A 25,433-nucleotide genomic window follows, 5' to 3' on the forward strand; every position below is an offset into this window, starting at 1 on the left:
GGAAAGCACGGCAGCAGAAATGCAGCTGGAAATGGGATTTTGGGTGGAAAATGTTCATTTTTGAGGGTTTCTAATCCAGGGCTGTGGGGAGGGGGAAGGGGCGGCCCTGGTGCTGGGGGTGTCCTGACAGCTCCAAATTCCAACATCCAACACTTTAGGGGCCACATTTCCAGAGGAGATAAAAGAAACGGGGGTGGGGCAGGGAGGGATTTCCTGTAAAGGGAGAGTGAGGAAAAAGGGAAATTTCCTGCCCAGGAACAGCGTTTCTCTGACTGCTGTGGTTGTCCCAAACCTCCTGGGAATTGCCATCGGAAATGAGGGACGGGGGGATCATCTCTCCCCCCATTTGCAGCAGGAGCCCATCTGTGCCGCCAGCGAGGATGGGAAGTCATTAATGCCTCTGTTAATTAATAACTGACCCTCGATTTTCATCCCTCATTAAGGGAAGGGAAATGTTCCTTGTTGTGTTTGGACACGAGCTCGAGGAAGCAGAGACTGGAAAATGGGATGAAAAAAGTGAATTTCCGAGCAGCTCAGTGACTTCCAAGTGTCGTTTTTAAGAGTTTTAGGTGACAGCTCAACCCTCCCGAATTTCTGAGCCGTTCCTGCTGGGACAAGGGGATTTTTGGGGAGCAAAGGGCCGGGTTTGGCCTCAGCTGGAGGGAAACGGGGGGTGGGAGGTGGTGGAGGAGGCTGGGAGGGGATGGGGGGTTCGGGGGGATTCTCGGGGGGACGGGAGTGCGGGGGGAGGTCAGGGTGGTGGTGAAGGTGGAGCTGGGGGGATGGTGGAGGAGAATGGGGGGATTTGGGGGTGACACTGGAGAGGATCTGAGGGGACGCTCGAGGGGATCAAGGAGGGGGGGCTGAAGCAGAGTCGGGGGGTTGTTGGGGGGTGAGGGTGGTGCTGGGGGGCACCGAGGGGGGGCGGTGATTCTGGAGAGAGGGGACGGGGGGATGGGCTGAGAGGGGAATGGGGGCGATGGATACTGGGAGGGGATACTGGGGATGGATACTGGGAGTGGTCGGATGGATACTGGGGATGGATACTGGGTGGGATGGATACTGGGAGGAATGGGGGGGCGATAGATACTGGGGATGGATTCGGCGGGGGGAGTGGATACTGGTCGGATGGATACTGGTGGATACTGGGGGGGATGGATACTGGGAGGGATGGATACTGGGAGGAATGGATACTGGGAGATGGATACTGGGGGATGGATACTGGAGTGGTGGGATGGATACTGGGAGGGATGGATACTGGGAGGGATGGATACTGGGAGGGGAATGGATACTGGGAGATGGATACTGGGGATGGATACTGGAGTGGGGGGATGGATACTGGGAGGGATGGATACTGGGGATGGATACTGGGAGGGATGGATACTGGGGATGGATACTGGGGCTGTCCCCGCAGGGCACCTGGGAGGGGCAATTCTGGAGGGGGGCACCGAGATGCTGAAGGGAACGGGGGGTGAATCTGGGGGGGGCTGGGGGTCAGCTGAGGACAGGGGCAGGCGGGAAGCTGGGGCGGTGCTGGGGGGCAGCGGGGGCGATCCTGGGGACGGTCGCTGCGGAGGGGTCGCTGCGGTGCTGGGGGGGTCTGGGGGGGCCGGGGGCGCTGCCGAAGCGCGGCCGCAGGAAACCCGCCGGGCATCGCCCCCCCCTCCACCCGGCCCTGCCTCCTCCCCCCGCCTTCCTCCTCCTCCTCCTCCTCCCGCCGCCGCCGGCCTGGGCGGGGTTTGGCCCCGGCGCCGGGCGATGCCGGAGCCGGTGTGAGCGGCACCGGGGCTGCAGCCGGCGGCCCCCCCTGGCCCCACCCGGGGGGGTGCCCGGTGCCCCCGGCCCAGCCATGCCCGCCGGCAGCAACGAGCCCGACGGCATCCTCAGCTACCAGGTGGGGGCGGGGGGCGCCCGGTGCCCCGGCGCGGCCCGAGGATGCTCCGCGGCTGCTTCACTGCGGCATTTCCGACCGCGGGGGGAACGGGGGACACGCAGCGGGGGCGTGCCGAGGGGGGAATTGGGGTGCCGGGGGTGTGCGAGGGGCGTCCGGCCTCTGAAACGGGGGCACAGGGCGGGGGGGGCGAGAGGGGCTCAAGGTGGGCGCAGGAGGAGGGGAAGGGGGGGAAGGGCACCTGCGTGGTGCCTGCTGGGGGTCCCGACTGGGCCCCCCCGTCTCCTCCTCTGCCTCTGGTTGTGCCTCCTGCTCCCCCTCCGTCCCCATCGGCCCCTCGGAGAGGGGACAAAGGCCACTGTCCCCGCAGAGCCCCGCGTCACCCGGTCCCTGCCACCCATCCCTGTCACCCATCATTGTCACCCATCCCTGTCACCCATCATTGTCACCCGTCCCTGTCACCCGGTCATTGTCACCCATCCCTGTCACCCGGTCATTGTCACCCGGTCATTGTCCCCCGTCCCTGCCCCACAGTCCGGCGGCTCCGGGGTTGTGCGGAGGGGGGCAGAGGCAGCCGGGTTGTGTCCCCCCCCACCCCTTTCAGCCTCTCCGTGTCCCTGTCCCCTCCTGCCCCTCACCCATGGGACCGCCCGGAGCTGCTCTGGGTGACCACGACAGGCCGGCAATTAATTAATGAGTGGTTTGGAATTAATTAATCTGCCCGGAAATTACTGCATGCAGGGAGTTTCTGTCCCCTCCACCGGTGACCGTCGTGTCCTGGTGTGACCAGCGTGTCCTTCCCCAGCCCCATTTTGGGGGTTCAGACCCATTTCCAGTTGGGTCCAGTCCCAATCCCAGTCCCAGTCCCAGCTCAGATCCTGGCCCAGGGGGTCCCCGGGGGTCACACGGCCCAAGGGACACAGGGGTGGCTTTGTCCAGCAGGAGGGAGATGGAGAAGAGGGAGGGGAGGTCTCTGCTCTGCCACCTCAGCAGCCCCAGGCCCCCCCTGCTGCCCTCATCCCACAGGAACAGTGGGTCAGTTGTTAATTAATTATTAATTACACCTCGGGTGAGGTGAGTGACATCAATCCTCCCAGCGCTGCTGGTGGCTGCTCCTGGTGAGCCCTGGGCTCAGGGCTGGTCCTGAGCCTCTGCTTGGGGCTTTTCCTCATCTTCAGTTATCCCAAAACATCCCCAGAGCAGCAGTTTTCCTTTCCTCACCTGAGGAGTTGCAGGGAGCCAGGGAAACTGAGGCAGAACCCCCCAAAATCCCTCTGGAGGGCACAAAACCCCAACAAAATATAAATTTGGAGGGGGGACAGGCCACACTGAGCTCGTGACATGGAAGGGATTGAAATGGGTTTTCCTGCTCTGCTCAGCTATTCCCACTTCCATTCCTAGTCACAACAATTCCTTCCAGTCTCCCAAAAAACAACTTCCAGGCAGCCAAATTGAGGTTTTTTCCTTAGAAAACAGCAAATTGAAACAACTCTGCTGCTCTGAACCCCCTTGTGAGCCGTGCCAAGCTCGGCCTGCCCGGTTTGGGTGGTTTGATGGTTCCAGGCTGTCGGCAGGAGAGGGAAGGCTGATCCCATCCAGGGGTCCTGACTTTGGAGCCATCCCTCCCTCCTGCTCCATCCCATCCCAAACCCGCGGCTGCACAGCCACCAAGTCCTGAAATCCCCCGAATTTCCGCAGGGAACAGCCCCTCCCAGTCCGTCTGGGAATGATTCCCCATTCCGTGCGATTTTGGGGACGCTGCTCCCCAGGGAAGGGCGATGGGATGTGGGAGCATCCGTGGGCGCACAGGTGCCCACCTGCCCCTCCTGAAGCTCCTGCAGCTCCAATCCTGGTTGATAACCCGGCAGTGGAGCTCCGAGCTTGGATCCCGGCGGGATTTTCCCTGCTCAGCCCTCGGTGTCGCCTTCCCCGCCGGGTCACTTTACAGCCGGGTCACCTTTCCGGGCAGGTGACCTTTGAGTCCGGCGGCGCCGGGAGGGAGCTCATTAAAGATAACGAGTCCGGAGGATGGAGATGCCGGATTAGCTCAGCTCGGGAAGTCAGGCAGAGCTGGAGGGCGAGGAGAGGAAAAACGGGGCTGGTCAGGAGCCTCTGCCCTGCAGCTGATGAGGATCCCCCAGGGATGGGGCTGGTGCCAAAGCGAGCCCTGCCTGGAATCCCCCGACTTTCTGCAGGAAATTCGGATGGAAATCAGCCCTGCCCATGATGTTTCTTTTCCTGACAGTTTCTACTCCACTTGTTCTTTGGGAATTTGGGTTTAAAATCCACCCAACGCTGATTGTCCTTCCCCCGGCAGGATGTGGTGTTTTCACCCAAATCTGCAGAATTTTCCTTAAAGCAGAGCTGGGTTCTTTCCCTCCACTCTGTTTTCCAAGTGGGCAGAGTTTTGGGGAGTGTGGCTCTAAATAACCCCTGGGCTGGCACCACGGGTTCTGATTCCTTTCCTTTTTGTCTCTGGAGCTGAGGGACACAAGGTGCCGCCTTGTCCTGACCCCCTGGTCCATCTGAGTCCCCCAAAACTGGGGAGAGACATCATAATGGACGGGAATGGGATGTCCTGAGTGGGAAGGGACCCACAGGGTCATGGCAGTGACAAACTGACCCTTTCTGGGAGCACAGATGGGGTTCTGCATCCCCCTGATGGAGGCACAGCTCCCCCAAATCCTGCTGGAGTTTCCTGGAGTGCAGGACGGGAGCTTTGACAAAATGTGTGTTGGGGGAGAAAGGGGCTGCCTGTGTCACCCACGGGAGGTTTGAATCTGCCACTCCCAAATCCTTCTGTTCACTCCCACTGCCACTTCATTAAAATTCCCATTTTTAATTGTGATTAATTGAGCCTTTTCACCCCGTGCCTTTTCCCAAGTTGGAGTTTGGTCCCTTTTGGCGGCTCTGGAGGGAGCAGGGTGCTGGGAAGGGCAGGAGGGTGCTGATGATGGCACTGGAGCGAGGATGGAAAAGCCACTGGTGCAGGAAAATCCGGCTGCTGGGCAACCTGGGCAAGGCTGGGAGCAGCGGGGAGGGAGCAGCAGTGAACTCTGGAATGGGGGCTCAGGGACCAGCAACCCACTCCAATGGGAATGCTTCTTCCTCCTCCTCTTCCTCATCAAACTCGAAGGGTTTCCACCCGTTGGTTAAAGCAGAAATTTGGGGGATGAAGAGCAGATTCCCTGTTGTGTTTTCTAGCTGAAATCAGAATCCATTTTTTATTCTCCATTTTCCAGTAGCCTCACGGTTGTGTGTCCTGGTTTGGAGGACAGGTGTCTGGCAATAATGGCAGGAGCTTCTCTTTGAAATGGAGAATGTAAACCCCTCCCTCCAAATTATTATAATTTTGAAATGAAGGGACTCTCAGGCAAAGATATGGGAATTAGGACTAACAGTTCATTTCTAGGAAAATTAAAATAGAAATGCAGTATTACAAAGAACAATCCCAACCCTGCCAGAGTCAGAATCCAAGCTGACACCCGTCAGTCAGTCAGGGTGTTGGCACAGTCCCATTCAATGGTGGCTGCATCCTCCTGCAGTGGCAGATGTGGTTCAGCTGGAGCAGTGCTCCTGGAGAAGGTGCAGTTTCCTCTGAAGCTCCAGGGATGATGTGGAAAGGTCTGGTTTTCCTCTGGAATCCAGTGGGAAGATGGATAACTTGCTGTCCCAAATCTCAGTTTTTATCTGGGTAGGAAAGGCTTGGCTCCTCCCCTGGCTGGAGCATCTCCCAGTGGGATGATGGAATTTTATCAGTCATGCCCTGGGACTCACTGGCCATGAACAGGAGATATCTCCTGGAGGGAGGATGGGCTGTGGGAAAGATAAAGATGATTGCCCGGCTGGTTTTTAACACCTGGCCCATTAACAGGAGATATCTCCCACAGAGATCAGGGTCACTGCCCCACCGGGCTGCAGCAGATGGGGACAGAATTCACATTTCTGGCCACATCAACCCAACACATTGGGGCATCATTATCAACGTGAGGGCAGTGCCTGCCCGATGGCGTTGGAAATTTTCCTTACAAATTCCAGCTGTGGTGGCTCTGAGCTGGCTCCCAGGGCACGGGGGAGCTGTTGCTCCTGGGATTTCATCCAGCAGCCCTCCCAGTTCCCCCACTGCCCTCAGGATTTTGCCCTTTTCCACCTTCAGTTTTAGGAATCAAAATCTGGCTGTGATTTTGTTGTTTGAATCATTTCAGTCACCACAACGGCATCGACATGAGGATGAACCTCATCCTCTCCACCATCCCAAACCTTCCCTTTGAGCCTTTCAGTGGGGAATAATTGGACAAAAATGTGGGTGGCTGGGCATGTTGTGGCCAAGAGCCACCCAGGGAGTCCTGCAGGAACCACCCTGAGACCAAAATGGTTCTTCCTCCCCAGCTGGGAAATCCCAGTGTATTTTTTCTGTTTTAAGAAAGGAACCATAAAACCAAAGCAGGCTGTTGGGTATTTTTAGGTCTGAAATGCCCAGATTTGGGTCTGAAGTCCCTCTCCACCTGCAGCGGGATCCAATTCTGTACAACACAGATGGGTTTATTTGGGAACGGGAAAAGAACCTTCCTTGTTTCTGGAGGAGAAGCCGAGGTCCTCAGGGGATGGTGGATGCACAGGGAGGGTGGAGGCAGCTCCACAGACCCATCCCCAAATTTTCCCGTCTTCTCCTCCTTAGAGACACGACGAGGAGGCCGTGATTGACCAGGGCAGGACGAGCAACGTGGTCAACATCCACTATGAGAAGGAGGAGCTGGAAGGTGAGATCCTGCAGGGATCCTGGTGAGATCCTGCTGGGATCCTGGTGGGTTCTGGTGTGATCCTGCTGGGATCCTGCTGAGATCCTGCTGGCATCTCCTGCTGGGATCTCCTGCTGGGATCCTGGTGAGATCCTGCTGGGATCCTGGTGGGTTCTGGTGTGATCCTGGTGTGATCCTGCTGGGATCCTGGTGAGATGATTTTGGGACCCTGGTGAGATCCTGGTGAGATCCTGCTGGGATCCTTCTGGGATCCTGGTGAGATCCTGGTGAGATCCTGGTGAGATCCTGCCAGGATCCTGCTGGGATCTCCTGCTGGGATCCTGATGTGATCTCCTGCTGGGATCCGGTTGGGATCCTGGTGAGATCCTGGTGAGATCTTGGTCAGATCCTGCTGGGATCCTGCTGGGATCTCCAGGTAGGATCCTGCTGGGATCCTGGTGTGATCACACTGGGATCTCCTGCTGAGATCCTGCTGATATCCTGCTGGGATCCTGGTGAGATCCTGGTGGGATCTTGGTCATATCCTACTGGGATTCTGCTGGGATCCTGCTGTGATCTCCTGCTGTGATCTCCTGCTGGGATCCTGCTGGAAAGAAACCAGTCCCTGGGAAAAAAAGCCCCCACAACGCCCCTTGCCCGTTGTCACATCGCAAGCAGCAAAACCTGTCGTGATTCTTGATTAAACAACAAATTATTGATTTATTTGTTAATGCCGTGGCTTTTAAAGCCCTGCGGAGGCCCCGGTGTAAATTGTGTCCATGGAGTTGGATAATTCCCATCTGCTTTTCCCTCAGCAGCTGCTCCTGGCTTGGAGAGGGCAGGAGAACCATTTGATGTCTTTGATTCCCTGTTTTCCTCCTGGAGTTCATCCTCATGGGACTCCTTTGATCTTTCCTTGTCACCTTCTGCCATAAAAAGATTTCAAAACTATAATTATTGTATTATCTCCTGCTTAATGAGCGAATCCGAGGGCTGTGAGTGGTGGGGCTGTCCAGCCCAAGCTGGAATTTGAGAAGGTTTTGCTGACCCCAAACCATCCCTTGCTGTGAAGCTTGAGTAAAACGGGCTTGGAAAAAAGGACAAGTCTGGGAAAGTCAGAGATCCACTGAAATTTGCATGAAGGGAAATTATTGTGGGATTTTTGGGGTGTCCTGTGTGGGATTTTTTGGGGTGTTGTGTGTGGGATTTTTGGGGTGCCCCATGTGGGATTTTTGGGTGCCCTGTGTGGGATTTTTTGAAGAGTCCTGTGTGGGATTTTCAGGGTGTTGTGTGTGGGATTTTTGGGGTGGTGTGTGGGATTTTCGGGGTGCCATGTGTGGGAGTTTTAGGGTGTCCCATGTGGGACTTTTGGGGTGCCCTGTGCGGGATTTTTGAGGTGTCCCGTGTGGAATTTTTGGGGTGTGTGGGATTTTTGGGGTGTCCCATGCGGGATTTTTGGGGTGTGTGGGTTTTGGGGTGTGTGTGTGGTTTTGGGGTGTGTGGGATTTTTGGGGTGTCCCATGAGGGATTTTTGGGGTGTGTGGGATTTTTGGGGTGTGTGTGTTTTTTGGGGTGTGCGGGATTTTTGGGGTGCCCCACACGTGGCCTCAGCGATCCTTCCCGCTGAGGATCTGCCGTGGCCGTGGGTTCCTGCAGGGGTGGCTGCAGTGGCAGAGCCCCCCGTGACTCCCCCGCTGTCCCAGGGCACCGGACGCTGTACGTGGGCGTGCGGATGCCGCTGGGGCGCCAGAGCCACCGGCACCACCGCGCCCACGGCCAGAAGCACCGAAAACGGGAGCGCGAGAAGGACGCGGCGCCCGCCGAGCACGGGGACCACTGTGAGTCCCCGGGGACGCTTTGTGTGGCTGTTTTACCAGCTTTTTCCCCCCCTTTTCCCAAATTTTTCCCTGGTTTTGGAGCTAAATCCATAAGGGATCCTGGGGTGAAGCTGGAGGTGTGGGGAAGGAAAGCAGCCCATCCTAATGGAGCATGGGATGGAGGCACCACCTCCCCCGTGGCTCTTGCTTCTCTTCTTTAAATATATTTTCCCCCTTCTATGTGGACTTACCTAAACACTCAGCTTATCCTAAATGTATCATTATATGTTCTGTGATTTTTCTCATTTCTGCTCTTTTGGCATAATATTTCCCATGCTCCTAGATCACCCCAAAGTTACTCACCTCAACACAAGACAGGCGAGGAGAAATCCCACTCCTCTGCTTCTCCAGTCCTGCTTGCTTCTCCCAGCAGGCAGCAGGGGCTTTCTTTGGGCTTTCTCCTTATTTGAGGCCTTTGAAGAGGCTCAACAGTAATTTAAAGTAATTAGTAAATATTAGTAAAGTAAATAGTAAATATTAGTAAAGCGAGTTAAAAGCAATATACCAAGCACAGGGGCACCACAGAGAGCTGTGGGAGAGGGGCCAGCCCAGCATTTATGGCTGGACTGATCCCAGTGTGGTGCCACTGGAATGTGAGCGTGCTGGGATGGATCCAGGCCCAGTAACGGGATAGGGAATCTCCTCCTGTCCCCAGACACCCCATCCCAGCGGGTCCAGTTCATCCTGGGCACGGAAGAGGACGAGCAGCACGTCCCCCACGACTTGTTCACGGAGCTGGATGAGATCTGCGTGAAGGAGGGGGAAGATGCTGAGTGGAAGGAGACGGCCAGGTAAATCCCCGGGGTTTGGGAGTGGCAGGAAGGTGTCCTAGGAGGGTTCAGGTTGGGTACTGGGAAAAGGTTCTTCCCCTACTGGAACAGCTCCCCAGGGAGTGGGCACAGCCCCAAGGCTGCCAGAGCTCCAGGAGCGTCTGGACAAAGCTCTCTGGGACTGGGTGGGGTTTTGGGGTGTCTGGGCAGGGCCAGGGGTTTGGTTTGATGATCCTTGTGGGTCCCTTCCCACTCAGGAGATTCCATGGTTCTACAGGTCAGGGAATGCTTGGACATTGGGGTTTGGGGATTAGTGGGATTTTCGGGGTTCTCCTGGGCCAGAAGTCGGGCTTGATGGTCCTTGTGGATCCCTTCCAACACCAGAGTTTCCATAATCCTGTGGTAGGTCCCTTCCATCTCTGGATATTCCATGATTCCAGAGGTCAGGATCAACGCTCCCAGTGGGATGTTGGGGTGTCAGGGTTGCACTCTGTGACCCTTGTGGGTCCCTCCCAGCTGAGGATATTCCCCGATCCTGCTGCCAGCTGCGGTCCCTGAGTCCCTGATCTCTGGGATATGGAACTTCCCCCACAGTTTTATCCGAGGGGTTGCAGCGCTGGAGCCGTTTCTTTTCCTGGCTGATCCCACCCCAAACCCACAGGTGGCTGAAGTTCGAGGAGGACGTGGAGGACGGGGGCGAGCGCTGGAGCAAGCCCTACGTGGCCACGCTGTCCCTGCACAGCCTCTTCGAGCTGCGCAGCTGCATCATCAACGGCACGGTGCTGCTGGACGCGCGCGCCGCCAGCGTCGAGGACGTCGCCGGTACCGGGGCCTGCTCCCCAAACCCTGCCCCGGGGGTTCCCACCTGTCCCAAGGCGGTTTCTGGGATGGGAGTGGGGTTTGGGTGTTGTCCTGGTCTAAAGGACAGATGTCTGCCAATAATTCTCCATTTCTCTTTGAAATGGAGAGTGTAAACCCCCTCCCTCCAAATTGTTATAATTTTGAAATTAAGGGGCTCTCAGGCAAAGATATGGGAATTAGGAATAACAGTTCTTTACTAGGAAAATTAAAATAGAAATGCAGTATTACACAGAACAATCCCAACCCCTGCCAGAGTCAGAATCCAAGCTGACACCCGTCAGTCAGTCAGGGTGTTGGCACAGTCCCATTCAATGGTGGCTGCATCCTCCTGCAGTGGCAGATGTGGTTCAGCTGGAGCAGTGCTCCTGGAGAAGGTGCAGTTTCCTCTGAAGCTCCAGGGATGATGTGCAAAGGTCTGGTTTTCCTCTGGAATCCAGTAGGAAGATGGATAACTTGCTGTCCCAAATGTCAGTTTTTATCTGGGTAGGAAAGGCTTGGCTCCTCCCCTGGCTGGAGCATCTCCCAGTGGGATGATGGAATTTTATCAGTCATGCCCTGGGACTCACTGGCCATTAACAGGAGATATCTCCTGGAGGGAGGATGGGCTGTGGGAAGATAAAGGTGATTGCCCAGCTGGTTTAAAGATGGCCCATTAGCAGATGGTATATACCAGGAGATCAGGGTCACTGCCCCACCAGGCTGCAGCAGATGGTGACAGAACACACATTTCTGGCCACATCTTATATTGCAACCCAAGACGGGTGTGCAGCTCTTGCTGGCAATGTGGGGTCCATTGGGAAGCGATTTTTGGGTTAGCGACTGAACAAAGTTATACAGAAAAAAAGGGAATATTCTGCAGTAAAAGGGAGAATGTTCTGTAGTAAAAAGGAGAATATTCTGCAGTAAAATGGAGAATATTTTGCAGCAAAAAGAAAAATATTCTGTAGCAAAAAGAAGACTATTCTTCAGTAAAAGGGAAAATATTTTGCAGCAAAAAGAAAAATATTCTGTAGCAAAAAGGAGAATATTCTGCAGTAAAAGGGAGAATGTTCTGCACCAAAAAAGGAGAATAGAATGTCCTGCACGTTTTTGGGTATTTCAGGACCTGGCTCTTTGGCTCTCCCTAAGAGCTGACCCTCATTCAATAAGGATTCCCAGCCATTTCCTCACGTTCCATTGGCTCCATTTTCCCTTCACACCCCGGGGTTCAGGGCTATGAAGGCAGAGGGGCCCTGGCAGGGCAGGCTCGCGCTCTGACCCTGTCCCTGTCCCACCCAGACCTGATCCTGGCCCAGCAGGAGCCGTCGCCCGAGCTGGACGAGCGCACGCGGGCCAAGGTGCGGGAGGTGCTGCTCAAGAAGCACCACCACCAGAACGAGAGGAAGAGGAACAACCTGCTGCCCATCGTGCGCTCCTTCGCCGACGTCAGCAAGAAACAGGACCTGCATCTGCTGGAGAAGCCAGGTGAGGTTTGCAGGGCTGGGAAATAGGTGAGGGTCTGTGGGGTTGGAGCCAGGTGAGGTTTGCAGGGTTTGGAGCCAGGTGAGGTTCTGTGGGGTTGGGAGCCAGATGAATTTTGATGGGTTTGGAACCAGGTGAGGTTCTGTGGGGTTGGAACCAGGTGAGGTTTGCAGGGTTTGGAACCAGGTGAGGTTTGCACAGTTTGAAGCCAGGTGAGGTCCTGTGGGGTTTTGAACCAGGTGAGGTCCTGTGGGATTGGGAAACAGGTGAGGTTCTGTGGGGTGTGGAGCCAGAAGAATTTTGATGGGTTTGGAACCAGGTGAGGTTCTGTGGGGTTGGAACCAGGTGAGGTTTGCAGGGTTTGGAGCCAGGTGAGGTTCTGTGGGATTGGGAAACAGGTGAGGTCCTATGGGGTATCAAACCAGGTGAGGTGCTGCAGGCCTGGGAGCCAGGTGAGGTTCTGTGGGGTTGGGAACCAGGTGAGGTTTTGTGGGGTTTGAAGCCAGGTGAGGTTTCTGCCAGGCTTTACCACCGTGTGAAGGTTTCTCCTTTGACACCAGGTGAGGGTTTCTGGAGGAGATTGTCACTGGATGAAAGTTTCTCTCAGATTTGGCGCCAGCTGAAGGTTCCTATTAGGATTTGGAACCAGCTGAAGGTTTCTATCAGGATTTGGCACCACGTTAGGATTTTTATTAGGATTTGGCACCAAGTGAAGTATTCTCCAGGAATTTGCAGTGGGTGAAGTTTTCTCCCAGGGCTTTAGCACCAGGTGAGGTCTTCTGCCTGTCTTTAGCCTGAGGTGAAGGTTTCTCCAGGGATTTGACTCCAGGTGAAGGTTTCTCCAGGCTTTGGCACCAGATGGGGGTTTCTGGGTGACTTTGTCCCCATTAGACTTGTTCTGGCACATAACAAACACCCCAACTCCTCCTTTCCTCCCTCTCTGAGTATCTTTCTCTTCCCTCCCAGCCCAAACCCTCACCCCTCACCCCTCACCCACCACTGCAGAAGCTAAAAACGGGGTGACCCCTGAGGCCAGTGCCATGGACCTGAGCAAGGTGAGACCCCTGCGCCTCTCCCACCCCTTCAGGGGGTCACAGAGACCTCGGGGGCCCCTGAGGGTTTTGTTTTTGGGGGGTTCCCTAAGAAAGGCTGGTCCTGCCCAGGCGGAGCTGCACTTCATGAAGAAGATTCCCAGCGGAGCGGAGGCGTCCAACGTGCTGGTGGGAGAGCTGGACTTCCTGCACCAGCCCCTCGTGGCCTTTGTCCGCCTGACCCCGGCCGTGCTCCTGTCGGGAATGACCGAAGTTCCCATCCCAACAAGGTCTGAAGGAGAAGCACAGGGTTTTTATTTGAAAAAAAAACCAACCCAAACCCACCTGGAATCGCCCCACAATTTGGGGCCCAAGAGGAAAAGTGGGAGCTGCAAATTTCTCCCGTGCTGCTCCTCACCCTCCTCCCTTCCCTGCTGGATCTTTGAGACTTACGGACCAATTCTAATGAAATTGGCCCCAAAATGAGATCTGTGGTTGGTTTTGGTGAACGATTCAGCCCATGGAGGAGGCAGGGAGCCAAGGTGCTCCCCGTTGAGGGATTTCCCTGGGTGCTCTTGGAGTGCAGCCCTGTTCCCCTCCCTCAGTCTGGTTTTCCTTGCCCAGGTTCCTGTTTGTTCTGCTGGGGCCAGGAGGAAAAGCCCATCAGTACCACGAGATCGGCAGGGCCATGGCCACCACCATGACGGACGAGGTGTGCTGACATAAGGGGGATCTCGGGGTCAGTTTTGGGGTTCTTCACCATTCCCTGTCCCTGGAGCGGTGTGGAAGAGGATTTGCTGTCCCAGCCCTTCATTCACACCCCAGACCAGGCAGATTTCCATCACCCCACATCCTGGGGGCTGAAGCCCCCCCTGGGTCCCCACACTCGATCCTTCCCTGTGGGGTACCCAGGACATTGTCCCCAGTGGTCCCCAGAACTCCTCCCCTTTAAGCCAACACCTTCAGTGTGGCTGTGGGGTGTCCTGGTTTGCAGGACAGGTGTCTGCCAATAAAGGCAGGAGCTTTTCTTTGAAACGGAGAATGTAAACCCCATCCCTCCAAATTATTATAATTTTGAAATTAAGGGGCTCTCACCTGGAGCAGGTTGTGCTCTCACCTGGGTTGTGCTCTCACCTAGGTTGTGCTCTCACCTGGAGCAGGTTGTGCTCTCACCTGGGACTCTCCTCTGGGCAGGTTTTCCACGACGTTGCCTACAAAGCCAAGGACAGGGCTGACCTGGTGGCTGGCATCGATGAGTTCCTGGATCAGGTCACGGTGCTGCCGCCAGGAGAGTGGGACCCATCCATCCGCATCGAGCCCCCCAAAAACGTCCCCTCCCAGGTGGGTGCTGCAACAACATCCCAGATTCTGGAAAACTTGGAATTCCTAGTTTGGCACAGCCACAACCAGTCCAGCAGCAAAACAAGCTGGTGGTTGATAACAGACCTGAACAATTCCTGTTTAGAGCTGAATTCCGTGTTGACAGGAAAAGAGGAAGATGCCGGGAGCTCTGGATGAGAGTTCTTCCCACAGCAAGCCCGAGAAACACAGCGGGCCTGAGCTGGAGCGGACTGGCAGGTGGGAGCTCTCCTGGTTTGGGGCCTTCTTCTGCTTTGCCCCCAAAATCTGAGCAGGCACCTCCCCTTCCAGCAGCTCTTGGGGTCACCTGGTTCAGTGAAAGGGTCCATGTGGTCACCTTGGTCACCTGGGCTGGGCAGGGAACACCTGGGTGGGGGGAGATCTGACAGGGAAACACCTGGGCAGGTGTGATATCTGACAGGGGGGACACCTGGGCAGGTGTGAGGTCTGACATAGGGACACCTGGGCAAGAGGAAGATCTGACAGGGAAACACCTGGGCAGGTGTGAGTCTGGGCAGGGGGCACACCTGGGCAGGTGTGAGATCTGGGCAAGTGGAAGATCTGACAGGGGGCACACCTGGGCAGGTGTGAGGTCTGAAAGGAGACACACCTGGGCAGGTATGAGATCTGAAAGGGGGCACACCTGGGCAGGTGTGAGGTCTGACAGGGGGCACACCTGGGCAGGTGCAGCCCCGGCAGCAGCACATTGGGGTTTCCTGGCTTTGGGGCGGGGCCAGGTGTGGAAACACCTCCAGGAGTTTCTGCATCTTCTGCACGAGGGAAACCAAGGAGGCTCTCCCAGAACAGCCTGGTTCCCTCCCCGCAGGCTCTTTGGAGGGCTGGTCCTGGACGTGAAGCGCAAGGCGCCGTGGTTCTGGAGCGATTTTCGGGACGGGCTGAGCCTGCAGTGCCTGGCGTCCTTCCTGTTCCTCTACTGCGCCTGCATGTCCCCCGTCATCACCTTCGGGGGGCTGCTGGGGGAGGCCACCCACGGCCACATCGTGAGCTCCCCCCTCTGCCGGGAGCGTGGGGAGGGGGAGAGCCCCGGACTGACCCCCGGGCTGGTGGGGACTGTCCCTGCCCCTTGGAGCCCAAACCGGCCCCGCCAACCCAGCGCGCTCCGTAATCTCTGAACTCTCTCTGTGAACTCCCTCTGGGTTTTTTTGGGGAGGTTTTTATCCCTCATGATTCATTCACTCCCTGCTGTCCCTCTTTTCTGTCAGAGTGCCATGGAGTCGCTGCTGGGAGCGTCCATGACGGGCGTGGTTTATTCTCTCTTTGCTGGCCAGCCCCTCACCATCCTCGGCAGCACTGGGCCCGTCCTGGTCTTTGAGAAGATTCTCTACAAATTCTGCAAGTGAGATGATTGTCTTCTTTTTTTTTTGGGGAAAATATATATTTATTTTTTTTTGGACAGGGAGAAAATGGTTTTTTTCTCATTCTCTTGGTGGGAGTTGTCAGATTTAAGTTGTTTGCTGGGTCACAGTGGTCTCATGCTGCTGCTGTCACAGAGGAAGGGTGAGAGCCCTTGGGCTTGGGGACCATTTGGGGTTTTGGTTTGGGGTCATTTTGGGATTTTAGGGTTAAAATGAAGAAGTGGGAGAAGGAGGAACCAGAGGCTCTGCATGGATACCCAAGGCAGGTGACACAAATCACTCTGGTTTGGGAATGAAGGAGGATTTGTTTTCCACTGAGTACAAAACTTTTGAACCTGTTTTTTGCTGGAAGAGGAAATACATTTTGCCCAAATACCCATGTAGTTTTCGGTTGGCATATTTTGAGTTTTGGGGATTTTATTGAACAAGCAGGAACTTTTCCAGGGAAACAGTTCTTTTCTATGCCAGTCCTTTCCTCTTGGTGACGTTGGTGTGAGATTAACCCCCCTCACCAGAATTAAACTTCTTATTCAGCCCCAGGCTGAGGCTAACCCAGCTGGTTTTGGTGTTGGGGCTCTGAGGGACGTGGGAGAACCTTCCACAACCTCCATCAGCCTTCAAGGCATTAAGACAACATTAATTAATACTAATTAAACCCTCGGTTTCTCCACCCACACCCTGCAACCTGAAGGACACGGAAACCTCAATTGCCACCTGCAACCTTCACACGCTCCCACATTGCTCTGAATTTTCTTTGGAGAGGTTTGTCTCTGAGGCCTGTGCTGGCCATTCCCCCAGCAGTTTTCCTGGTTTTAATTTTTTTTTACAGGGATTACACGCTCTCCTACCTGTCGCTGCGGACGTGCATCGGGCTCTGGACCGCCTTCTTCTGCGTGGTGCTGGTGGCCACGGACGCCAGCTGCCTGGTGTGCTACATCACCCGCTTCACCGAGGAGGCCTTCGCCTCCCTCATCTGCATCATCTTCATCTACGAGGCGCTGGAGAAGCTGAGCCACCTGCGGGAGACCTTCCCCGTGCACATGCACAGCGAGCTGGACCTCCTCACCATCTACTAGTGGGTGTTCCTTCCTCAAAATCTACTAGTGGGTGTTTCCTCCTCAAAATCTACTAGTGGGTGTTTCCTCCTCAAAATCTGTTAGAGGGTGTTCCCTCCTCACCATCTACTAGTGGGTGTTCCCTCCTCACCATCTACTAGTGGGTGTTCCCTCCTCAAAATCTGTTAGAGGGTGTTCCTTCCTCACCATCTACTAGTGGGTGTTTCCCCCTCATCATCTACTAGTGGGTGTTCCCTTCTCATCATCTACTAGTGGGTGTTCCTTCCTCACCACCTCTCAGTGGGTGTTCCCTCCTCACCATCTACTAGTGGGTGTTCCCCCCTCACCATCTCTTAGTGGGTGTTCCCTCCTCTCCATCTATCAGCAGGTGTTCTCCCCTCACCATCTATTAATGGGTGTTCTCCCCTCACCATCTACTAGTGGGTGTTCCTTCCTCACCATCTCTCAGTGGGTGTCCCCCCTCACCCCCAGGTGCCTCCGAGGGGTTCCCTCAGCCTGGTGGACGGTGCTCAGGACAAACTCAGGCGCTCTCTATGTTTTGGTCCTGATGTTTGCAGTTTATTGCACGGGGTGTGGGTGAAAAGGGCCCTGCCAGGAGCTGCCAGCTCAGAGCAGGGCAGAAAGAGAGTGGGGGGTGCTAGGAGTTCTAAGAGATAAGAGAGGGAAGTAAGAGAACAAAGTAAGAGAACAAAGTAAGAGAGCAATTTTTCTGTTTATAACACAATAAATCTCCTTCTTTGTTGAATATTCTAATTTCCACTAACCAATCTAATACAAGATACAACTTCTCTAACGTTTACATACAACCTATAGGAATTGCTACATTACCATGTTTTGCTGCTTTCTTATCTCTAAACCTTATCTTAGACCCCTCCTGTCATGCCTGGAGAGGGTCTCTGCTGCTCTTTGGTGTTTGCAGCAACTGGTGTTATCTCAACAAAGGGAGAAGATCTTCAAGCATCCACATTGCTGCTCTCAGCCACTCAGTAAAAACTGCTTTAATTTCAATCTCACTTACGGTTTCCATATTCTCAAAACCTTTTGCTAGGCAATCAAATTTATGAGGTTTTCCTGGTTCATCCTTCCCAACACCAGCCCTGTCCCAATTTCCCTCCCCCAGCTGTAAGTGCGAGCCCCCGGCCCATCCCAGCAACGAAACCCTGCGGCTCTGGCGGAGCCGCGGGATCGACGTGTCGGGAATCGCCTGGGGAAACCTCACGGTGACCGTAAGTGCCTTCAGCCAGCTCCCCTGGGAGCCCAGGGTGCCACAGCCACCTCTTGGGGTGACTATGGGCTCTGAGGTGCTCTGAGAAGTCCCTGCTTGAATCCCGTGGGTAATTTTAACCTGTTTGGTCCTGGGAAGGAGAGTCCACCTGGCCCAGCCCACCTGGCCCAGCTCACTTTGTCCCCAACCTTGGGGTGGTGGGACCTCAATCAAGGTTAAGGGAGCTTTGATTCCTGGAGCATTTGGAGGGCTGAAGTTCCTGCCTGAAGGCAGTGATTGACTCCTTCATTGCTTCCTAAAGACTCCAGGCCCTGCTGTCTGTAGAGTCTCGAATAAATTTGCGTGTCTGAGCTGCCCCATGGGGATTGTCCTGGGAGCAGAGCCCAGGTGTGGGACAGGAGCTCTCTGGGACATCTCCAGCCCCTTTTGGCCTTGTCCTGAGAGCCCTGACTGCAAAGGGATGATTTGTGTCTTTTTCCCATGGTTGTCCCAGCCCTCCTTCCCTGTCCCCTCTTTATCCACAATTTTCCAGTTTTTTCTTCCCCTCTGGTGTTCTCCTCAGCCGTGGTGGAGTGGAGTCCCACCACATCCCACCTCTGCTCCCCTCTGTGCAATTCCAGCTCCATCTATCACGTGTGCAGGCCCTGCTGCCCATTATCCTGCACCAAGACCCCCAGCACCCCCTTCCCCCTCCCCATTATCCCAATTTCCCTCGGTGTCCCGTGCTCTGTTCCCCCAGGAATGCCGCTCCTTGCACGGGGAGTTCCAGGGACCTGCCTGTGGACACAACGGCCCCTACGCGCCCAACGTCCTCTTCTGGTGCTGCATCCTCTTCTTCTCCACCTTTGTCCTGTCGAGTTTGTTGAAGAAATTTAAAACCAGCCGTTACTTCCCGACCAGAGTAGGTAGAAGGTGGTGGCCTGTGGCAGACTCCACGCTCCTTTCCCCAAGTGCCATTCCTGGAGCACTGCAGGATTTGCCGCCGCTCAGGAAACGCTGACCTGGGATATCCCTGAGTGCAGAGAGGTCGTAGCATTCCCCACCTGCCTCACAACCTGGTTTTGGCTCAGGCAGGGGGGAATCAGCTCTTCCAAAGTTATTTATTTCTTTTCCCCTTCTGAGCATCGTGAGTGGCATTCAAATGAGGAGTTGCCATGGAAAAACGGGAACGAATGATGCCTCAGTGCCTTATTCCCATTTACCCAAAAGTGTGGCACCTTTCCTAATTTTTAGTATTTTTGTTAATGCCTGAATTAAAATTTGAATTTTCCCCCTAATTAAACTCTTTTTACTGTCCCACACCAGATCCCCAGATCTCCAACACAGCAGCAATATCCACCCAAGGGAGCATGTCCCTGGAGTGGTGGGATTTCAGGGATTAACCAGTGCAAGCACTGTGGGTGTCCCCAGGTTTCCCATCTCGTCTCTGGCCCCTCTCAGCCCCCGTTTCTCGCCCCAGGTCCGGTCCACAGTGAGTGACTTCGCTGTGTTCCTCACCATTGTCATCATGGTTCTCATCGACCTGGGGATCGGGATCCCGTCCCCCAAGCTCCACGTCCCCCACATGTTCAAGGTAACGGCATTGGGGATTGGTGGAGAAGGATTTTGGCACCTCAGGTGCCACCAGTTGGTGTCCTGGCAGGTCAGGGCTGGGCTGGAGGAGGTGCTGGTGGAGGAACCATCTCCTCTTTGAAATCCAAGAGCACCAGTCCCCCCTGGAAATCAGGAGACAGCCCCAGAACCAGACACTGAACAGAAGAACCATCTCCAGCAGGACAGGGCTGGGCTTGAGGAGGTGCTGGTGGTGTGAGCATCTCCTCTGCCACATCCAAGTGCATCGATTCCTTCCTGTCTTTTGGGAAGGCAGCCCCAAAACCAGGGGAGAGGGGACTCTGGGGCAGCGAAGTCCCTTGGGAGAGGGTGACACGAAATGCTGGGAAATGCTTGGGCGCAGGGATGGAGGGGAATGGAGGCCAGGGAAGGGTTTGGGCTGGGAGCTGATCCCACCTGTGTCACAGCCCACCAGGGACGACCGTGGGTGGCTCATCAACCCCATTGGGCCCAACCCGTGGTGGACAGTGCTGGCTGCACTCATCCCAGCCCTGCTCTGCACCATCCTCATCTTCATGGACCAGCAGATCACGGCTGTCATCGTCAACAGGAAGGAGCACAGGCTCAAGGTGAGGGGCGGGGGGGTCACCCCATCCCCACCCGCTCGGGCTGCAGGGCTGGGACAAGCTCCTGTCCCAAACGCTTTGGGAAGGTTTGGGATAACACCAGGCTGTGTGGCAGAAGCTCTCCTGGACACAGGGAGGGCATGACAACTTTTGGAAGGAGCAAATGAATTTTGGAGTGATGGGGAAGGGTGGGGTTTTGGTCAAATGTCAGGGGCAGCTGGGGCAGGGATCTCAATGAGCTCCAGGGATCGCTCAGAGCCATGTCCTACCTGCAAGTACTGGGAATTCCTTTATAAATGAAAAAATAATCAATTTTAAAATTATTTCTGAGAAGCAGAGATGGTGCAAACCCTCCAGACCCACTTTGTCTAATCCTGCCAGGTTTTCGTGCAAGACATGAAAAAATCCGGTCTGATTCCAGCTCTTATTTCAAACGTTATTTAAATTTTCCAGGAGTTGACTTGTGCTTGAGCAGGGTTTGGGCCCCACCCCTGGTGCTGTGCTGGCCCCTGAGGGACGCTCCTGTTCCGTTTTTGCCCCCCAGAAAGGCTGTGGGTACCACCTGGACCTGTTCATGGTGGCCGTGATGCTGGGGGTGTGCTCGGTGATGGGGCTGCCCTGGTTCGTGGCCGCCACCGTCCTGTCCATCACCCACGTGAACAGCCTCAAGGTGGAGTCCGACTGCTCGGCGCCGGGCGAGCAGCCCAAGTTCCTGGGGATCCGGGAGCAGAGAGTCACCGGCCTGATGATCTTCGTGCTCATGGGCTGCTCCGTCTTCTTCACCTCTGTGCTCAAGGTGAGAGCGGGATGGTGTCCTGGTGTGGAGAGAAAATAGGGCAAAGCTTCATGGCTTGAGATAAGGGCAGAGACAGATCCCCCAGCCATGATTAAGGGAAAACAGGCTGGAATTAGAGGTATTAATTGAATTTATTACTGAGGAAATCACAGAGGGATCATCAGAAATATAACCAGACATTAAAAACTCCTTCCTTCCTTCCTGGAATCCTTCCTGGAATCCTTCCTTCCTTCCCACAGGCTTCCCTGCCTGTTCTTCCCATCAAACATTCCCATCTCCAGGCTCAAATGGGATCCTTTTCCAGGGAGCCATTTCCAGGCTCAAAGCAGATCCATTCCCATCTCCATCCAACATGGGAAAGCTGGGAATCTTCAGGCAGTGCCTGAGAAAGGAGTGGTGAGAGAGAGTGGCAATACTGCAAATTAAATTTAAAGCCATTAATTATTGTATTTTTCCCCAGTTTATCCCGATGCCAGTGCTTTATGGGGTCTTTCTGTACATGGGGGTCTCATCACTCCGAGGAATCCAGGTACGGCTGCTCCAGGGAATTTCCTCTCTGTGAAGGCCTTGGGATGGGAAAAAAATGTCTCTGAGAGCAGGAAATTCAAATGTTTGGTGTCTGGGACTAATGGGTGGAGACTCAGAAAGTTTTTAGGGCTGGGACACCCCAGATCAGCACTGGCAGGGCCCAGTTCAGCGCTCTCTGTTTCAGGCTTTAGGACAGGTTGGTGTTTGGTGATGGGAAATTGCAGGAATTTGGTGTGAAGGGAAGAAACTTCCAGTGGTGGGAATCCTCACTGGGAACTCCCTGGGCCAAGAGATGCTGACAAGAGAAAAACCTGGAATAATCTGGAATTTGGTGGGCAAAGCCAGGTGGTTTGTGGATGGAGCAAAGGGAAAACAGGTGCTGCTCCCAGGAGGAACAGATCAGGATCTTGGATTTCTTCTTGCTCCTGAAAACTCCACATCTCAGCAGCTCCAGGAATTTTGGTTGTGCTCCCTCTTCCCTGCAGTTCTTCGACCGCCTGAAGCTGTTCTGGATGCCGGCCAAGCACCAGCCGGATTTCATCTACCTGCGCCACGTGCCCCTGCGCAAGGTGCACCTCTTCACCCTCATCCAGCTGCTCTGCCTCGTGCTGCTCTGGGCCATCAAAGCTTCCCGTGCTGCCATCATCTTCCCCATGATGGTGAGAGATGATATTCTCGGTGTTCCCAGTGCTCCCAGTGCTCCCAGTGCTCCCCAGTGCTCCCCAGTGCTCGCAGCCCTGCAGGGATGGAAGCACCAGCTCTGGCCTCACCCATCCTCCCTTTCCTTCCTGAAGGTTTTGGCTCTCGTTTTTGTCCGGAAAGTGATGGATTTCTGCTTCTCCAAGCGGGAGCTCAGCTTCCTGGATGACCTCATGCCAGAAAGCAAGAAGAAGAAGTTGGACGATGCCAAAAATGAAGCCAAAGAAGAGGAGGTAACGCCAGGAGCTGGAAATCTCCTCTGGGCTGTGAGACTCTGTACTGGTTTGAAAGCAAAACCAGTGACAGCCTCCAAATCGGAAACACAATTTAATAGGAAAAAATAAAAAGCATGCAATAGTACAAAAGAAAAACCACGGACAGGGTCAGAATACAACCTGACACCCCGCTGGTCAGGGTGGTGGCTGCAGTCCAGATGAAGTGGTGTTGTTGAAGCAGTGATCCTGTAGAAAGGTCTGGCAGCTCTTGTCCCCTGGAATCCAGTGAAAAAGGGCTGCCATGGTGTTCCAAATCTCAGTTTTTATCTGGGTAGGAAAGGCTTGGCTCCTCCCCTGGCTGGAGCATCTCCCAGTGGGATGATGGAATTTTATCAGTCATGCCCTGGGACTCACTGGCCATTAACAGGAGATATCTCCTGGAGGGTGGGTGGGTTGTAGAAAAGATAAAGAACACTGCCCCACCTGATTTTAAACACATGGCCCATTAACAGCAGATATCCGCTTTGGAGATAAAGAACTTTGTCCCACTTGGTTTTAACACCTGGCCCATTAACAGGAGATATCCCCACAGAGATAAGGATCACTGCCCCACCGGTTTAACAGCTGGTGACAGAATACAAACTCTCGGGCACATCTTTACATTGTAACCTAGGACAGATTTGCTCATCCTTAAATCAAGGAATCGTGGGATCATGGGATGGTTGGGTGGGAACAGACATTAAAGCCCATCCAGTGCCACCTCCCACTGTCCCAGGTGCTCCAAGCCTGTCCAACCTGGCCTTGGGCACTGCCAGGCTGGGGGCAGAGATGGGGGATCCACGGCTTCTCTGGGCAAACAGATCTCATTGCCTGGTCACACATTCTGAACTTTTCCCCCTAAATTCTCAGAGTTTCACACTTGAACAAAAACATCATTATAATTTTTAAATGAGTGTTATAATAAAAATAATTCTATTTCTGTGATGGTTTGTTCCCAGGAGAGTCACTAACCCCAGACACATCCACAGGGGAAGGTCTTTACCTGTTGCTGAAGGTGCCAGGGCTCAGAGGAGAGGGCAGCATGCCAGGTTTTTACTGGAATTTCATTGATCCCCTCTTGGATCAAGGAGAGAGAACTTGATTTTTCTCTTTTCAGGAGTCCCAGAAAATGATGGAAGCAGCTGCTGCGAATTCCGTTCAGCTGAAGCTGGGCAAGACCAGCAGGGTGGACACCCCAAAGCCCAGCAGTGACAGGTAAAGCCCCCCCAGGTCAGGACCCCTGGCAGGAGCAGTGGGAAGTGTCTGGCTCAGGTTTCTCCATTTGCAGATTTAGCCCCAGTCATCTCAGTAGGAAAATCCCAATTTACTGGCAATTTAGGAGGTGATGGCACAGCTCTGACCCCACACAGTGGCTGCATAATCCCTGTTTTATTCCAAAAGTGCATCACCAGTAGCTCTGTGGGATCTGGAGACCCTCCTGCTCCTCCACCTGAGAGGTCACAGGGGGAAACACCAGCTGTGGGTCTGCAGCTCTGGGGCTTGAGTCCCAAAATTCCTCATCCAGCCAAACCATCCTGACTGGCTGAGCTCTGGTTTTCCAAGCACTCCTGTTCCTCTGGTCCCAATGCTGCTGGTGGGATCAGACCCATCCTCATGGAATATTGTGGAATATTATGGAATGTTCCTTGCAGGGCTGATCCTTCCGAGATCAACATTTCGGACGAGATGTCCAAGACCACGGTGTGGAAGGCTCTGACCATGAACACAGAAACGCTCTGAATGCAGGAGGAAAGAGGTAAAGGCTCAGCTGTGGTGGGACCTTGTGGGGACAGCACAGCCCCAGGGCCCCCCGTGCTTTGGCTGAGCAAAGGGCACATTCCTGGGAAGAGGGAATTCCAGGGACAGCGGCTCCTCTCTGCTGGGAACTGTGGAATCCTGGATCAGACTGGGACCCACAGCCAGAGAGGGACTGAGGGGCTGGGGCATCTCCAGAGATTGGAATGGAGCAGGGAAAGGGCTGGAGCAGCGGGAGGAGGGTCTGGAGAACTCCTGAGGGACATGGGGGGTCACCCTGGATAAAAGGAGGCTCTGGGGGGAACCTTCTGGCTCTGCACAACTCCTGGACAGGAGAGGACAGCTGGGAGGGTTCGGGATCTGCTCCAGGGAATGGCACCAGGTTGGCCAGGGAAGGTCCTGGTTGGGTACTGGGGAAAATTCCTTCATGGAAGGGTTGTCCAAGCCCTGGCACGGCTGCCCAGGGTGGGGATGGAGTCATCATCCCTGGAAGTTCCAAAAACTTGGATGTGGCACTGGGGGACGTGCCCAGCGGTGACCAAGGTTGGATTTGATGACCTAAAATGCCTTTTCCAACCTAAACAATTCCCCAGATCTCTGATCCTGTGTCTTCCAGCGCTGACACTCCCTGTTTCCCCCTCAGGCGCCTCTCCCCGTGGGGGCAGGATGTGACTCAGGGATGTGCCCTGTGCACGGAGGAGCGAGCGGCTCGTTTCCCACCGCGGTCCCACAAAGCCATGCCGAGTTCCCGTCCCGCTGCCCCCGGGGTGTCCGTGCTGTCCAGCCTCGTGTGTCCGTGCGTGTGTGTGTCTTGTGCAGTGGTGGAGGCTCCGCTACCGCTTCCCATCAGTTCTATTTTTTTAATCTCAAATTCCTCCTCTCCTTCCTCTTTTTTTTTTTTTTTTTATTTTATTTTTTTTTCCCCCCAAATATAAACTCTGAATGTACAAAACCATTCCCTGCTCGATCTGGCGCCTTCTCCTTCCTCATAGCGGGGTTTTGGTCTGGTTTGGGATCCTCCTTTGGAAAACTTCTGTCTCTTACTGGTACAAGAGTGATGTTCTCCATGGTGGGAGCATCTCATAAATTGGGATGAACCACCCCTCAGCATTTGGGATAAGACAAAGAAAAAGCATTTGTCCCTATGCTCAATTTTCCCATCTTTTTTGAGAGTTGTTTTTGGGCTCTGCCACTGGGTGAAAGCGGTAAAATCCAGAAATGTTCCTTTTTAGTCACAAGGGAAGCTTAAAAATCCAATCCCTGGATTTTGGTGGTGGGAGCAGCCAGGTGAGATGTGGAGCTCTGCTCTCCCAGAACCCGCCCTTGTTCCTCCACTTCCCCTCCTGTCACCCCCCTGCACTCTGGATTTTCCTCCACCCTGTCCTTGCAGAGCCTCCTCTGGGCCCGCAGGGAACTGGGAAGAGCCTTTTCCTCCTCCTGGTCCCCGCTGCTGTGCAGGGAGAGGCTGGGGAGCAGCGAAGGCCCCGCAGCTCTCCCCGTTTTGGGGGCTCTGGTGTCCCCTGGGATGTGTGGCTGGGGCTGGGGGCTGGGAAGGGAG

The 25,433-nt window shown here is 54.7% G+C and overlaps 1 protein-coding gene across 2 annotated transcripts; it reads left to right on the forward strand.

The window, feature by feature from the left end:
- The first annotated feature begins 1,753 nt into the window (after positions 1-1,753).
- SLC4A8 (solute carrier family 4 member 8) lies at positions 1,754-24,830 on the forward strand. Of its 2 annotated transcripts, XM_056515089.1 has the most exons (25): positions 1,754-1,894; positions 6,570-6,651; positions 8,334-8,468; positions 9,163-9,298; positions 9,939-10,099; positions 11,417-11,602; positions 12,566-12,654; positions 12,763-12,920; positions 13,255-13,342; positions 13,825-13,971; positions 14,117-14,208; positions 14,816-14,990; positions 15,213-15,346; positions 16,195-16,440; positions 17,562-17,667; positions 18,406-18,567; positions 19,126-19,239; positions 19,685-19,846; positions 20,388-20,639; positions 21,100-21,168; positions 21,653-21,826; positions 21,962-22,099; positions 23,238-23,335; positions 23,773-23,876; positions 24,519-24,830. In XM_056515089.1, exons 1-24 carry the CDS (start codon positions 1,850-1,852, stop codon positions 23,858-23,860), a joined length of 3,237 nt encoding a protein of 1,078 aa, XP_056371064.1. In that variant the 5' UTR covers positions 1,754-1,849; the 3' UTR covers positions 23,861-23,876; positions 24,519-24,830. The 2 variants fall into 2 exon arrangements, with proteins under 2 accessions (XP_056371064.1, XP_056371063.1); XM_056515088.1 differs by having other exon boundaries at positions 12,566-12,920.
- The last annotated feature ends 603 nt before the right edge of the window (positions 24,831-25,433 follow it).

Source organism: Oenanthe melanoleuca, linkage group LGE22 (assembly GCF_029582105.1).
Source record: "Oenanthe melanoleuca isolate GR-GAL-2019-014 linkage group LGE22, OMel1.0, whole genome shotgun sequence".
NCBI classification, from domain to species: domain Eukaryota; kingdom Metazoa; phylum Chordata; class Aves; order Passeriformes; family Muscicapidae; genus Oenanthe; species Oenanthe melanoleuca.

Excerpts from the sequence above, each read along its gene's own strand:
- SLC4A8 (XM_056515088.1), top strand. The coding sequence starts at position 1,850 with ATGCCCGCCGGCAGCAACGAGCCCGACGGCATCCTCAGCTACCAG. Across the intron at positions 1,895-6,569 it reads ACGGCATCCTCAGCTACCAG|AGACACGACGAGGAGGCCGT; the intron begins GTGGGGGCGGGG and ends TCTCCTCCTTAG. Across the intron at positions 18,568-19,125 it reads GCCGTTACTTCCCGACCAGA|GTCCGGTCCACAGTGAGTGA; the intron begins GTAGGTAGAAGG and ends TTCTCGCCCCAG.